Consider the following 16012-nt stretch of genomic DNA (forward strand, 5'->3'; position numbering starts at 1 on the left):
TGCTTTCCACTAAGATCTCAGGAGTTGAGCAAGTGTGCTTAAGCATGCATACTAAGTGGCAAAGTGGCAGAGTTTAACTGGTATACAACTTTCCTCTAGGAACACTTGACTGGTAAGGGAAAAATGCCTCAAATGAGCATGTACACAACGTCAGTAAAAGACACTGCACATACAGCCCCTCCCAAGTGCTGACAGGCCACTGCGCATGCAGACAGCCCACGCCAAGGAAAAATCAAAGGAGAGATACAAAACCTCGGCAGCATGCCAATGTATAAAACCCCAAGTCAAAAGTCAAACAGGGCACCTGGATCTCTCAAGTTGCCTGCTTGCCCCTCTTCCTTTGGTTCCTGCTCTAAAACTTTCTAATGAACTCTCACTCCTGCTTAAAAACTTGCCTCAGTCTCTCTGCCTTATGATGCCTCTTGGATGAATTATTTCCTTTGAAGAGGCAAGAATCAAGTTATTGTAGATCCATATGGATTCACCACTGCTAACATTATGTTGAGTGGTATGTGAGAGTAGAAAAAAAAAAACTATTTTTTCCCTATCTCTAATAATGAGCTTAACATCAGAATAGAAATAACAGAAGAAAGAAATCAAAGAACTGGAAGCCAGAATTTACTCAACCTGAACAACAGAAAGAAACTAGAATTGGAAAAAAAGAAAAAAAAAAAAAAAAAGAACAGAGCCTCAGGGACCTGTAGAACTATCATAAAAGATCTACATGGGGGCTAAAAATTTACTCCAAGAAATAATGGCTGAAAACTTCTAAAATTTGTCAAGAGACATAACTATAGAATTCAGCAATACAGAAAAAGAAATATACACTAGGACCAAGCGAGGTTTATTCCATGGAGGCAAGGCTGGTTCAATATTAGAAGATCAGTGTCATCTATCTTATTAACAGGCTAACGAAGAAAAACATCACATGCTTATAGTAACTGATACAGAAAAAACATTTGCCAAAATTCAACACCTATTAATGATAAAAATTCTCAGAAAAAAATAGAAATAGAGGAGAATTTCCTCAACTTGATAAAGGGCATAGACACAAAACCTATAGCTAATATTGTACCTAACCATGAAAGACTGAATATTTTCCCTGTAAGATCAAAAGCAAGGCAAGGATGTCTGCTCTCATCACTCTTATTCAACGTAGAGCTAGACATTCTAGCTTATGCAATAAGGCAAGAAAAGGAATAAAAGGCATATAGATCTAAAAGAAATAAGTAAAATCTGTTTACTTATTTACAGGTATTGTGATTACACAGAAAATCCCAAGGAATCAACAACAAAAGATTCCTAGAACTCAAAAATGACCAACAAATTCCTCTTTAAGTAAATTTAAGTTGGGTCTCTAACATGTGTAATTGAAAGAGTCCTTTATTTATTCACATATCCATCAACTATTTATTGAATGCCTAAAATTTGCCAGTAGCTATTCCAGGCAATAGATACACCATCAAACAAAAGAGTTCTTACCCTCAAGGGTGATAGTAAGAGATGTAAAAAGTTAAAAAAAAAAAAAAAAAGGTAAAAGAGAAAAAATGAAGAGTGGTACTTTAGAAAAATGTGGTAAGGGAAGAGTTATTTAATAGGACACCTCATAAAATGAGGAATTTGGCCAGGGGGATATCTGAGGGAAGAGTTTCAGTCAGTGGAACTGTGAATTCAGAAAGCCTGAGGCTGAAACAGACAAGTGTGTTTGAGAAAAAGCAAGGAGGCTGGTGGCTGTCCTGGGTGAGGCAGAGGAAGGGGGATGGGCTGCGGATCAGAGGACCTTGTGCCAGATCGTGCAACTCCTTGCAATTCATGTAAGGACTCGGATTTTACCTGGAAAGGAAAGAGAAGCACTGAAATATTTGAGCAGGGGAGTAACCTGATAGCGTTTATGTTTAGTCCTGCCACTTCAACATATAAACACATCAACGTGTTTGCTGAGATTTAAGCCAACCCATAAGCACCCCTCAACTTCTTTCCTTTCAATTTCAAAACTCCTCTATGGCTTCCTCCATCTGTTCTTTCCTCCTTCTAAAAAGTGCTTTCTTTGCCCCTTTACAGAACTAACCACTTCGGCAACTCCTTGGACACTTTCCTTCTTGTGAATAATTTGCTTTCTCGGCCCCTCAAAGGCTTGCTGTGCATGGAAATCATTAACTGTAAGAGGAACCGCTGTAGCTTTCATTGTGAACTTTAGCCCAGAACTTGGCTCCTCCTCCAGAATGTCTCCACCAATCAAGGAAAGTGCTTTGGGCTAGTCTTGCTCCTCCGGGTTGTCAGACTGCTCCTCCCTCTTCTTTTGACTGCTACGACGAAAAAGCGGATGTGAGAACTCAAGATTCAGGGCTGCTCTTCTAGAAAACAAGTCTGCCATAATCTCCAGCTGTGTTGGAATCCGTTAACTAGTGAGTACCTCATCTCCTCTCCTGTGTAAGATTTCCTGAACTGGCACGTCTGATTTTTAGCAAAGATAACAAACAGATGAACAAAACCAACAATCAAAAATGCTGTCATTAAAGTCTTGGGCAGCCAAAGTTTGTCTCAGAATTTCTCAGTTGTGTGATACTATCTATTAAGTGATGAGGAGTATGCACATACAAAAGGCTATAAATGTAGCAGCTGAGTTTTCATATTGAGCCTTTTGGTGCTATTTGATTTTTTGAAAAACTATGTACATGTGTTAACTTGATTTTTAAAAATTTTAATTTTAATTGAACCAGATGTGGTGACTCACACCTGTAATCCCAGCACTTTGGGAGGCTATGGTGGGCAGATGAAGATCACTTAAGGCCAGGAGTTCAAGACCAGCCTGGTCAACATGGTGAAACCCTATCTCTACTGAAAATAAAAAATTAGCCAGGTGTGGTGGCAGGTGCCTGTAACCCCAGCTACTTGGGAGCCTGAGGCAGGAGAGTCACTTGAACCTGGGAGGTGGAGGTTGCAGTAAGCTGAGATTGCACCACTGCACTCGAGCCTGGGCGACAGAGCAAGACTCCATCTCAAAAAAAAAAAAAAAAAAAAAAAGACCAGGTAGTGGCTGGCTGAGTTTTTCACTGTACTGTCTGCTTAGCTCCCCACCTCGCTGGGTGACAGATCTTCTGCATCATCCAGAAAGTATGTAAATTACTTCTAGGAAACTCTGAGAAACACAGATGCAAACCTAAGAACAGCCAGTTTTCTCCTTTAGGTGGTCAAGGGCAGCTGCAAAAGTTCTGTATAGGAGGGGTTTCAGGCAGGGTCTGGTTGGGGTTGGAGAGAACAGCAGTGGCTTTACCTTGCGTTGAAGCTGTATATGTTAAACTACTGTTGTTACTTTTATACTTAGAGGGAGGATGTTTATGGAGATGTGGGGAGGCTAAAGCCCCCTTGGCTGTAGGGACAAAGAGCTTGCATTTCAGATGAGACCTTAAATACTTGCAGAAGCCCATCTGACCAGGGGTGGTACTGTCTTTCTTAGAAGAGTTTTCCTTATCAGTGTGGCTCACTATAAAAATCTGGAGTCACCCTGGAAAATTATCTCAGCTCTTTTACCTACAAATAATTTTATAAACCTGGGAAATAGAAGTTGTAAAATGCTAAGGTCAATGAAAAGGGAGGAAAAGAACTTTGTTGAGGAGAAGGCAATCTTAGGGTTTTGATGAAGAGGATGTTGATATTTGCTTTTTGGTAGAACAGAATGGTTAGGTTCATTTTAAGCTCCAAATGACTGATCAATTTTCTTTTCAACATATGTTTGAAGGATTCTGAATGTGGTATAGAGTATTGTATGGAAGCTAAGGAAGAAATCATACTAAACTCTGATTCTCTTCAGAATCAGCAAGCTAAGTATGGTATATTTATCCCCAATCATACTGATATTTACATAATTATATAATGTCTTCCTTAATAGTCTATAAGCTTCATGGGAGCAAGACAAGCTGTGTCTTGTTCACAGCTATATTTTCAGCATTTAGTACAGGTCTGGCATATAGCAAGTGTTCAATAAATGTATGGATAATGAATAAATACATTGTCCAATTTAAATATTAGACTTGCCAGCTAATTCTGTTAAGAAGAGAGCACCCAAGAGCACAGGCTGTGTCTTGCCAGCATACAACAGGGTCCAGTTTGTGTCTGTTTGTGTATACTTCCTTGTCTGTAAAATAAAAATAATAATAAATAACTGCAAAGTGCTTAACAGTACAACCACCTGCCAGATCTCTGCAAAAATGTTACCTCCCTAGAGAGACCTTCTAAAAGGTCCCTTTTCTCCCATTACTCTCTTTGTTTTCTTGTGTAACATCACATTTGTTTATTCCCTTGTACTATATGTGTCCTTCCATGAGAGCAGGGAGGATCTTGTCTCTTTCATTCCCTCCTATGTCTTCTATGTCTGAAATAATTCATGGCAAGTGATTAATAATTGTTGAATAAATAAATGAATCATGCCAACCTACCAAGAATGAAGCTCAAGACCTTATGATATTTGGCCAAATTCCTGCCACTTATTTAATAGAATCAGAAATTTTTTCTAATACCTCACAACCATTTAAAAATACTATTCATTTTCACATCCAAGTAATGAAAGAATGAGGACATTCCTTTTGGAAGAAATAGTTTCAACATTTTATCTAAATTGCAAAATTATACAAAAACTCAAGTGATCATTGATAGGGGACCAGTTTAAGAAATTATAGTGCAGTTCTTCACTAGAATGTCATGCAACTGTTAAAAGAAGAAAACATGGCCGAGTGTGTTGGCTCCCACCTATAATCCTAGCGCTTTGTGAGGCTGTGTGCGTGTTTGTGTATATTTCCTTGTCTGTAAAATGGAAATAATAATATATAACTGCAAAGTGCTTAGCATAGGAGGATTGCTTGAGGTCAGGAGTTTGAGACCAGCCTGGGCAACATAGCGAGACCCCATCTCTAAAAAAAATTTTTAAAACACTTAGCTGGGTGCGGTGGCACACACCTGTAATCCCAGGTACTCTGGAGGCTGAGGCAGGAGGATCGCTTCATCCCAGAAGTTCAAGGCTGCAGTGAGGTATGGTCGTGCCACTACAGTCCAGTCTGGGTAACAGAGTGAGATCCTGTCTTGGGGGGCGGGGGGAAGGAAAGAGTAAATAAATAAATACTTATTTAAAAAAATAGAATGAAGATCTCTGTGCACTGGTATGGAAAGCCCTCAAAAGGTACATTGTTAAAAATGTTTTTAGTGGGCAGAATAGTGTGTATTCTGGGCTAGCTGTTGTGTAAAATTGGTGGAGAAATAAGAATCTATACTCATAATTTGCTTGAACACACATAAAGAAATCCTGAAAAGATAAGTAGAAAGAATGATAGTGGTTTCCTGAGGGTGAGAGCAAACCAGGCAGCTTTGAGACTAGAGGTGGGAGGCAGATATTTTTTTTCTCTATGTACCTTTTATGGTTTTTTTGAGCCATTTGAAGATATTATGCGAAAAAAAATTAAAAACAGAAAGAGACAAGTAGTGTTGGTTACTTATGCTTTCAGTTGAAGGAAACCTGATGCTAATTCTGTTAAGAGGAGAGCACCCAAGAGCACAGGCTGTGACTTGCCAGCATACAACAGGGTCCAGTGGTTCCCTCTCTACCCAATCCCCAATGCCAAACAGAATGACGTTGTTGGACTTAAGGTCTTAACCCGCAGGGCAACTGGGATTCAGAGTGATTTTAGTTCTGTTCTTAAGAGCAGCCTTTTCTCCTAAAGCCTGCCAAGAAATTTTTGTAATGCTTCCCGGGAACATAACAGACAAGGCCCCTGCTCTGGTAGAGCTTACATCACAGTGCAAAGATAAGCAAACTGCAGCCCATGGGCCAAATCCAGCCGTCCGCCTGTTTTTGTATAGTCTTTGTACTAAGAATGGTTTTTAAATTTTTTAATGGTTGAAAAAATAACTAAAAGAGGAACACCAATTCATGACATATGAAAATTAAATGAAATTCTAGTGTCAGTATCCATAAATAAGGTTTTATTAGAACACAGCCATGCCAAAATGTATTTATGTATTGTCAATGACTGCTCTGTCAATGGCAGAGTTAAATACCTGCAGCAGAACCATATGGCCCACAAAGCCTCAAATATTTAGTGTCTGGCCCTTCACAGAAAAAGTTTGCTGACCCCTATTCTAGTAATATGCTTGGCACCATGATAAGCATTTCGCATGCAGTATCCCATTCAGTCTTCAGGAGAAATCTCTGATGGAGGTTCTGTTAGTTGCTCCATTGGTAAAATGTGAAACTGAGGTTCAGAGTGATTAATAATTCAAATAAGGTCACACAGTTCATAAGTGGCAAAACTGGGAGACCATATCACATGACTATATGACTCAGTAGCCAACGTATTTAACCATCATGCTATAGACCAGTGCTTTTCACACTTGAATGTACATACCTCTCACCTGGGATCTTGTCAACATCTACCAATTCAGCAGATCTAGAGTGGGGCCTGAGAATGTGCATTTCTAACAAGCTTCTAGGTGAAAATGATGATGATGCTGGTTCACAAATCACAGCCTCTAAATCAGTGATTCTCAACCATGGCTGCTGCACATTAAAATCTGAGGACATTTTAAAAAATATAAATGGTCCCAGAGCCCACTCTCAAATATTCTGATTTAATTGATCCAAGACCTAGGCATCAGAGTTTTTTCTTTTTAATGCTTTCTTGATGATTCAAATGTACAGCTGGACTGCGAACCACTGCTCTGTTGAAATCCTATTGAATGATAGTAGAAACATTCAAATGGGAATCCAAAGACCAGAGTTCTAGTTCTAACTCTGGTATGACAGAATGAAGCAGGCTGTTTCCCCTCTCTGGGTCTCCAGTTTTCTTTGCAGGTGAAAAAAGGAAAAAGCTGAAACCAGATGGTCTCAGAGGGCTCAAGATCACTGAGTTGTCAGGTCTTCACACAAATAAATGGGAAGGACAGAAGTACCCACGTTTCCTGATGCATTGGGTATATCAACATGATGCCCAAACACCAGGTCTGTTTAGAGTAAAACTGCAATAATTGTAGATGTCAACTAAACTCTCCATTTAGCTGACATCTGCAGTTATGTATTGTTTTGGCAATGTATCAATATAGAAATGCTTCCACATAGCCAGACTGCCTTACATGGCGCACAGCTAGAATTGTAGTTAGAATGATGATTTAATGATTATGAGAGTAATATATATTGCAGTGTAGGAAATTTGGAAAATTACAGGAAGTATAATGAGAATGTCAAACACTTATAATCCCTAGAACTGCATTTTTAACAGCCTCAACCAAGTAAATGACACTGTGATCAAATGATTTCCCACAGAAGCAGGCAATGGCCGAGAGGGGCCTCCTCCGCAAAAGTCCTAAATATTAAAGCCCCATTATTACATCTCCAGTAAATGCAGCTCCAAGCCTGGACTTGAAAGTAGCATGGGCCCCTATTGAGAGCATGGGAACTACAGCCTATCAACTAGACAGTTTATAAACTGTGACAGTGCTTTCATGTCTAATTTTTATTGGGCTACTCTCGATTTCTTCATCTACAGATTATCCACTGTGAAAAATGCTCCTTAACATTTCTGCCCTACTTTGAAATCTGCAGGTGAAAGATATAAACCAGAAGGCTTAGCCCTTTGCTTTCAGTGAGATTAAGCGGGTGACCCAGATCTTTACTTCTTTAGAAATGCATGTGGGAGTCAATAGTGCACAGTATTCTGGAGAATGGACTAGGACCTGAAAGTTCTGGGTTCAAATCCAGCCAATGCCTCTTACTAGTCATTTTCTCAATCTGTAAACAGAGATGATAATAGTACCTACTTCACAGGGTTTCTCTGAGGATTTAATAAGAAAGTATATAAAATGAGCACAGTGTTTGGAACACAGAGTGTATGCAGAAAATGGTACCATCATGATGATTATCAATAATAATAACAAAACTTAGCCACTTTGGGGTATGGCTACCTTCAAGACAGAAACAAATATATGTCCTTTTTGCTCGTCTTTTAGATGAATTGGTCTCTGTGCAAATCCTGAGTGCTAAAGTTTCCAACAAGACTGATGCTAGCTTGTGTCACCATGAAGATGCTACATCATGCCAAGTGTTTTCAGCGCCTAACAATTTTTGGTTCTGTGAGGGCATTGCATAAAGATAATAGAAGAGCAACCCCTCAGAATTTTTCCAACTATGAATCCATGAAACAGGACTTCAAACTGGAGATTCCAGAGTATTTCAACTTTGCTAAAGATGTCCTGGACCAATGGACTAATATGGAAAAGGTATGGGGGAAGGGCCAGTCAGACCACAGTTTCTCAACTGGGAGTGATTTTACCCCTAGGTAACATCTCTAATGTCTGGAAATATTTTTGTTGCCATGATAGGGGCAGAGGCAGTTGCTACTGGCATCTAACAGGTAAAAGCCAGAGATTCTGCTAAATATCCCATAATGCACAGGGCAGCCTTCAGAACAAAGAATTATTTGACCCGAAATGTCAATAGTTCCATGGTTAGTTGAGAGACCCTGGGTTACATAAATGTAGAATTCTAGGTTGACTTAAAAAAAAAAAAAAAAAAAAAAAGGAGAAGAGTGAAAAGTAATTCCGAGAGTCAGAAATGGTAGAAAAGGAGGCACAGAAAAATCTTTGGGGAAAATATAAAGGATGCAAGAATTCTCACTTATTGGAAAGAAAAATGATCAGGCTAAATGGGAAATGATTTTGGCCAAAAGAAATGACATGGCTTCCAATGTCTAGAAATAAGGACCCCAAGTTATTATTTTTCCTGTTATTTTTAGTTATGTAATAATTATATATAGTTATGGGATACAGAGATATTTTTTGATACATGTGTAAAATGTGTAGTGATCAAATCAGGGTAATTAGACTACCCATCATCTCAAACATGCATCATTTCTTTGTGCTGGGAGCATTCAAAATCCTCTCTCCTAGCTTTTTGAATGTATACAATAAGTTATTCTTAACTATTTTCACTCTACAGTGCTATAGAACACTAGAACTCATTCCTCCCATCTAGCTATAATTTTGCATCCATTACCCAACCTCTTTCTATCCTCCTCTCCCCACTACCCTTCTCAGCCTCTAATAGCCACAATTCCACTCTCTACTTCTATGAGCTCTTTTCAGGCTGGAGTACAGTGGTGTGATCTCAGCCCACTGCAACCTCTGCCTCAGGGATTCAAGTGATTCTCGTGCCTCAGCCTTCCGAGTAGCTGGGACTACAGGCACCTGCCACCATGCCGGCTAATTTTTGTATTTTTATTAGAGACAGGGCTTTGCCGTGTTAGCCAGGCTGACCTTGAACTCCTGGTCTCAAGTGATCTGCCCACCTTGGCCTCCCAAAGCGCTGGGATTACAGGTGTGAGCCACCCATCGCACTGGGCCGAGCTCCTTTTTTTTTTAAATTTTTTAATTGTTTATTTTTTTAAGAGACAGTGTCTTACTCTGTTGCCCAGGCTGAAGTTCAGTGAAGCTCATTTTTTTAAGCACCCACATATGAGTAAGAACATGTGGCATTTATCTTTCCGTGTCTGACTTATTTCACTTAACATAATGTCCTCCAAGTTCATACACGTTGCCACAAATAACCGAATTTCATTCTTTTTTATGGCTGAATAGTATTGCACTGTGTATATATACCACATTTTCTTTATCCATTCATCTGTTGATGGACACTTAAGTTGATTCCATATCTTGGCTATTATGTACAGTGCTACAATAAACATGGTAGTGCAGATATCTCTTCGATAGACTGATTTCCTTTCCTTTGAAAAAATACCCAGTGGTGAGATTGCTAAATCATATGGTAGTTCTATTTTTAGGCTTTTTAGAAGTCTTTGTATTGTTTTCTGCAATGGCGTACTAATTAATATTCTCACCAATAGTGTTTAAGAGTTCCCTTTTCTCCACATCCTCTCAAGCATTTGTTATCTTTTGTCTTTTTGATAATAGCCATTCTAACTGGGTTAAGATCATATCTCGTTGTGGTTTTGATTTGAACTACCTTGATGATTAATGATGTTGAGCATTTTTGCATATATTTGCTGCCAATTAGTATGTCTTTTGAGAAATGTCTATTCAGATTCTATATCAATTTTTTAATTGAATTATTTGTTTGGTTTTTTTGTTTCGTTGGACGTGGTTGTTGTTTTTGCTGTTGGTTTATTTACATTCCCTGTATATTCTGAATATTAATTCCTTGTCAGATGAATAGTTCACAAATATTTTATCCCATTCTACATCCTGTCTCTTCTCTCTGTTGATTGCTTCCTTTACTGTTCAGAAGCTTTTTACCTCTGTATAGTCCCATTTGTCTGTTTTTGTTTTTGTTGCCTGTGTTTTCATATCCTTATCCCTAAAATATTTGCTTAGAGGAGTCTCAGAGCCTACTCTGGCTCAGGAATTTAATAAACTCACTGAGTTTATTAAATGTATTATAAAATTTGTAAAAATTAAAAAATTAAAATTAAAATTCAAAATAAAACATTTGCCTAGATCAATGACATGAAGCATTTGCACTGGTTTCTTCAGTTGTTTTATAGTTTTGAGTCTTACATTTAAGTCTATAATCCAGTTTGAGTTGATTTTTGTATATGGTGAGAGATAGGGCTCTAGTCTTAGTCTACTGCATATGGATACCACTTTTCCTCGGACCATGTACTGAAGAAGATATCCTTTCCTCAGTGTATGTTCTTGACACCTTTGTTGAAAATCTGTTCAATGTAAATGCGTGGGTTTATTTCTGGGTTCTCTATTCTGTTTCATTGGTCTCTGCATCTGTTTTTATGCCAGTACCATGCTGTTTTGGTTACTATAGCTCTGTAGCGTGATTTGAAGTTAGGAAATGTGGTGTCTTTGTCTAGTTTTGGTATCAGGGTAACGCTGACTGATAGAATGCACTAGGAAGAATTCCTTCTTCTTCAATTTTTAAAAAGATTTTCAGAAAAATTAATGTTAGGACTGGGAGTGGTGGCTCACGCCTGTAATCCCAGCACTTTAGGAGGCCGAGGCAGGCAGATCACCTGAGGTCAGGAGTTCGAGACCAGCCTGGCCAACATGGTTAAACCGTGTCTCTACTAAAAATACAAAAATTAGCCGGGCATGGTGGTGCATGCCTGTAATCCCAGCTACTAGGGAGGCTGAGGCAGGAGAATCGCTTTAACCTGGGAGGCAGACGTTGCAGTGAACCGAGAGCACACCATTGCACTCCAGCCTAGGCGACAACAATGAGACTCCATCTTGGCCTGAACCCGGGAGGCGGAGCTTGCAGTGAGCCGAGATCGCACCACTGCCCTCTAGCCTGGACGACAGAGCGAGACTCCGTCTCAAAAAAAAAAAAAAAAAGATTTAGTGTTAGTTCATTTTGAAAAGTTTGGTAGAATTCAGCAGTAAAGCCATCCAATTCTGGGCTTTTTATTACTGGTTCAATCTCATTAGACATTATTGGTCTGTTCAGGTTTTCTATCCTGGTAGGTTATGTGTGTCCAGGAATTTATCCATTTCCTCTACGTTTTCCAATTTGTTGGCATATAGTTGTTTATAACAGTCTTTAATGATCCTTTGTATTTCTGTGGTACAGTTGTAATGTCTCCTTTTTCATTTCTGATTTTATTTATTTGGGTCTTCTCTCTTTTTTTCTTTTTTTTTTTTTTTTTTTTTTTTTTTTTGAGACGGAGTCTTGCTCTGTCGCCCAGGCTGGAGTGCAGTGGCCGGATCTCAGCTCACTGCAAGCTCCGCCTCCCGGGTTTACGCCATTCTCCTGCCTCAGCCTCCCGAGTAGCTGGGACTACAGGCGCCCGCCACCTCGCCCGGCTAGTTTTTTGTATTTTTTAGTAGAGACGGGGTTTCACCATGTTAGCCAGGATGGTCTCGATCTCCTGACCTCGTGATCCACCCGTCTCGGCCTCCCAAAGTGCTGGGATTACAGGCTTGAGCCACCGCGCCCGGCCCTCTCTTTTTTTCTTAATCTAACTAAAGATTTGTCTATTTTGTTTTTCTTCAAAAAAAATTTGTTTTGTTGATCCTTTGTAATTTTTGCTTCAATTTCATTTATTTCTGCTCTGATCTTTATTATTTCTTTCTTTCTACTAATTTTGGGTTTAGTTTGTTGTTACTTTTCTTGTTCCTTGACGTGCGTTCTTAGATTGTTTATTTGAAATCTTTTTGCTTTTTTGATATAGGTGTTTATGGCTATAAACTTCCCTCTTAACACTGTGTTTGCTTTATCTCATTGATTTTGATATGTTTCCATTTTCATTATTTTCAAGAAATTTTTTGCTTTCCTTCTTAATTTCGTCATTGACTCACTGGTCATTCAGGAGCATGTTGTTTAATTTCCATATATGCGTACATTTTCCAAAGTTCCTCGTTACTGATATCTAGTTTTATTCCATTGTGGTCTAAGAACATACTTGGTATGATATCAATTTTTAAAAATTTGTTGAAATTTGTTTTGTGCCCTAACATATGGTCTGTTCTGGAGAATATGCCATGTGCTGATGAGAAGAAGAATGTGTATTCTGTAGCTGTTGGATAAAATGTTGTGTAAATATCTGTTAGGTCCATTTGGTCCAGAGTGCAGTATAAAACCAATGTTTCTTTGTTAATTTTCTCTCTAGATGATCCGTCTAATGCTGAGGGTGGAGTGTTAAAGTCCCAAACATTGTTGTATTGGAGTCTATCTGTTTACATCTAATGATATTTGCTTTACGTATCTGGGTGCACTGATGTTGGGTGCATATATATTTACAATTGTTATATCCTCTGGCTGAATTGATCTATTTATCATTATATAATGACCTTCTTTGCCTCTTTTTATGTTTACTGACTTAAAGTCTTATTTCATGTGATATAAGCATAGCTATTCCTGCACATTTTTGGTTTCTATTTGTTTGAAATACTATTTTCCATCTCTTCATTTTCTATGTATATCTTCTTTTTTTTTTTTTTTTGACAGAGTCTCACTCTGTCGCCAGGCTGGAGTGCAGTGGCGTGATCTCAGCTCACTGCAACCTCCGCCTCCCAGATTCAAGTGATTCTACTGCCTCAGCCTCCCAAGTAGCTGGGATTACAGGTGCATGCCATCATGCCCAGCTAATTTTTGTATTTTTAGTAGAGATAGGTTTCACCATGTTGGCCAGGATAGTCTCGATCTCTTGACTTCCTGTTCCCCCCTCTTTGGCCTCCCAAAGTGCTGGGATTACAGGCATGAGCCACCACACCTGGTCTTATCTATGTGTATCCTTACAGGTGAAGTGAGTTTCTTGTAGGCAGCCTATAGTTGGGTCTTGTTTTTTATCCATTCAGTCAGTCCATACAGTCCATATCTTTTAACTGGGAAATTTAAACTGTTTACATTCAAGATTGTTATTGATAGGTGTTATTTTGTTCATCATGAGGGTGCTAGCAGTGGCTCCAGTGGGTCCCAGGCAGGCTGATTCTCAGGCTCCCAGGTGGTGTGCATGGGCACTGGCAGTAGTGGTGGTAAGCCTCAAGTGAGTCAGACCTCAGGTCCTTTGGCAGTGCACATGGATACTTGTAGTAGTGGCGGCCTGAATGGGCCAGTCCTTGGGTCCCCAGATGGCAATGCAGGCACAAAGCAGCTCTGCCACGAGATGGGGCAAGATCATGTTCATGGCAGCAGGCTCAGAAAGGTAGCTCTCAGGCTCTGGGGAGGTGCTTTAGTGCCTTATGTCCTGGGGCAGCCTCCCTGATGTGCTGGACTGCCTGTTCCCTGGGGTGTAGAGTGCTGTGTGTAGGCTCGGGTGCCAGTGGCCTGGCTATATCACTGGATCCACCTGGTGTTGGAATGCTGCAGCCCTCTAGGGGAATGTGTGGGGATGTCAGCAAGGCCCCAGGGATGTGGAGATGCAGGGGCTATTGGCCCCAGAGCAAGATGTAGTATGGTGGTAGCTCTGTTCCTAAAATGATGCCATGCTGTAGCAGCTCGGATCCTGGGGTTTCTTGAAGGGGGACCTTGTATGAACTTCCTCTCTGGAACAATGTTATACTATACTAGTATACTATACTCTACAGCGTTTACTAGGCTCAGGGCCTGTGAGGGCTGAGGGGCTCTCCTGTAGGTGGGATTTCAGGCATCTGTGATGGGAATGTGGACTGCTGAGGATCTTCCACTTACATTTTCCCCAAAACAGGGAGTCCCTCTGGGCTCTGTGCTGATCCTGGCCAGCTGCTGTTCTTCCCTCTCTATACTTCCATCTCTAGTTTTCAGGTCTCAGAGAGTTTTGTCACTTCCTTGCTAAATTCCAGTGTTATCCTTTGACATTCTATTTGTCATGTGGTTATCTGCTCACTGTCTTGGTCCTTCTGGTAAGAGGTTAGTACTGGCCATCTCTAGTCATCCATCTGGATGGTGTCTCCCCCAGAGTTATTTCCAAATACTCCATCCATATTCTAACTAATGACTTGTGAATTTTCTTCAGCTAATCTATTCCACTGAGTCAGTTGGCCCAGAATTTAGCTGTATAACAACCTTCCGTGACTGGTTTGTCTTTCCTCAGGCTGGAAAGAAACCTTCAAATCCAGCCTTCTGGTGGATCAATGGAAAAGGAGAAGAGGTGCGATGGAGTTTTGAGGAACTGGGATCTCTGTCCAGAAAATTTGCCAATATACTTTCAGAAGCCTGTTCCCTACAAAGAGGAGATCGGGTAATTCTGATTCTGCCCAGGGTCCCAGAGTGGTGGCTTGCAAATGTGGCCTGTCTGCGAACAGGTTAGTAATGTTTGCTTTCTGATCATATTTAATACTAAGCTGGATGGGAGATTTTCCAGAACACCTAAGTAATCATGATACATTTATTCTGGTGTGGGCTTATTGTCACAGAGTACCTTTAAATTATATGAAAGTGTTAGGCCATAGTAGGCTAATTCCTTATCCCTAGATGGAACATCTTTAAAAGATAACCTTAGAATTACAGCCTCACAAAAATTGTTGTGTTACCCTGATTAGAAAAAAAAAGATATTCTAAAGAACCTGTTTTCTGGTCCTGGTTGCCGGTTTCTTGAAGAACCCTGCTGGAGAGGCCTGGTCCTTCCCAAAGTGAAATGATGAGCCAGTGTCAAGAGTCCAGGAATGGCAGACATGTGTTCCCCAATCTTCTTGCCTCCTGTGTCACCTGGGAAGAGCAAAACCTATTGTGAAGACTTTAAGGGTCTGGGACTTAAGGGTGGTGGGGCCCAGGAGGAAGATATATATATTTTGGAGAGTCCATTTATCCTTTGAGAAAATAATACCCAAAGCTTACTGAGCACTGTTCTAAGTTCTTTACATGTTTTAACTCATTTAATCCCCTAATTATCCTGTAAGATAAGTACGATTATTATAATATCGTTTTACAGATGCAGAACCTGAAGCTCACAGAGGTGAAGTGGCTTGTCCCAAGTCCCAGCTATAAGAGTGTCTGGTTCTAGGACATTCTTAATCCTTATACTTCATCTTACAGTATAATATACAACCAGCAGGAATAGAACCACAGAAAAGATGAATGCCTCCACCCGTCCTTTTGGAAAGACATCATAAAGCAATCATATACATTTTAAGAGGCACTAAGCTGAAGTGGTGAAGTGTACAGTTCTGGAGTCAGGCTACAGGGTTCAGTCCCTGCACTGTCACTTACTACTTAGGTGATATCTTGGGCAAGTTATTCATAGCTTTTATGTTTGGGGGTTTTTAATGGTGGGGACTGAATGAGTTAAAACATATAATCAAATACTCAATAAATATTGATTAATATTACTTTTCAATCAAGACCTTCTTCAAGCTCAATGTTATGGATGGTCTCCAAATAAAGAATAATTATCCAGTATTTAACATGCTTTCATGTTAGGCCAAAAGGGTCATAGACTCTGAAATCTCTTGAAAGGCAAAAGCAGATAAGTGGAAGTAAGATAAATAGATACCTTCCTGGTAAACTGACTAACTCATTCTGAGAAATACAGAATGTATAGATGGTATCTACACTACTCTAACTAACATAATGAAGCCTTTCTTCTAA

The 16012-nt window shown here is 39.8% G+C and overlaps 1 protein-coding gene across 4 annotated transcripts in view; it reads left to right on the forward strand.

The window, feature by feature from the left end:
- Positions 1-2066: 2066 nt before the first annotated feature.
- The window catches only part of ACSM3 (acyl-CoA synthetase medium chain family member 3), a 34204-nt gene continuing 20258 nt past the window's right edge, over positions 2067-16012 (forward strand). For all 4 annotated transcript variants that reach the window (XR_750647.2, XR_004055507.1, XM_010388571.2 and 1 more), the window contains exons 1-3: positions 2067-2405; positions 7993-8262; positions 14520-14730. Coding sequence is in view for 2 of the 4 variants with exons in the window: in XM_010388571.2 (XP_010386873.1) it covers positions 8044-8262; positions 14520-14730 (430 nt within the window). In the remaining 2 variants the exon portion in view is untranslated. The remainder of the gene's footprint in view (positions 2406-7992; positions 8263-14519; positions 14731-16012) is intronic.

The sequence above is a fragment of the Rhinopithecus roxellana genome, chromosome 20, assembly GCF_007565055.1.
Source record: "Rhinopithecus roxellana isolate Shanxi Qingling chromosome 20, ASM756505v1, whole genome shotgun sequence".
NCBI classification, from domain to species: domain Eukaryota; kingdom Metazoa; phylum Chordata; class Mammalia; order Primates; family Cercopithecidae; genus Rhinopithecus; species Rhinopithecus roxellana.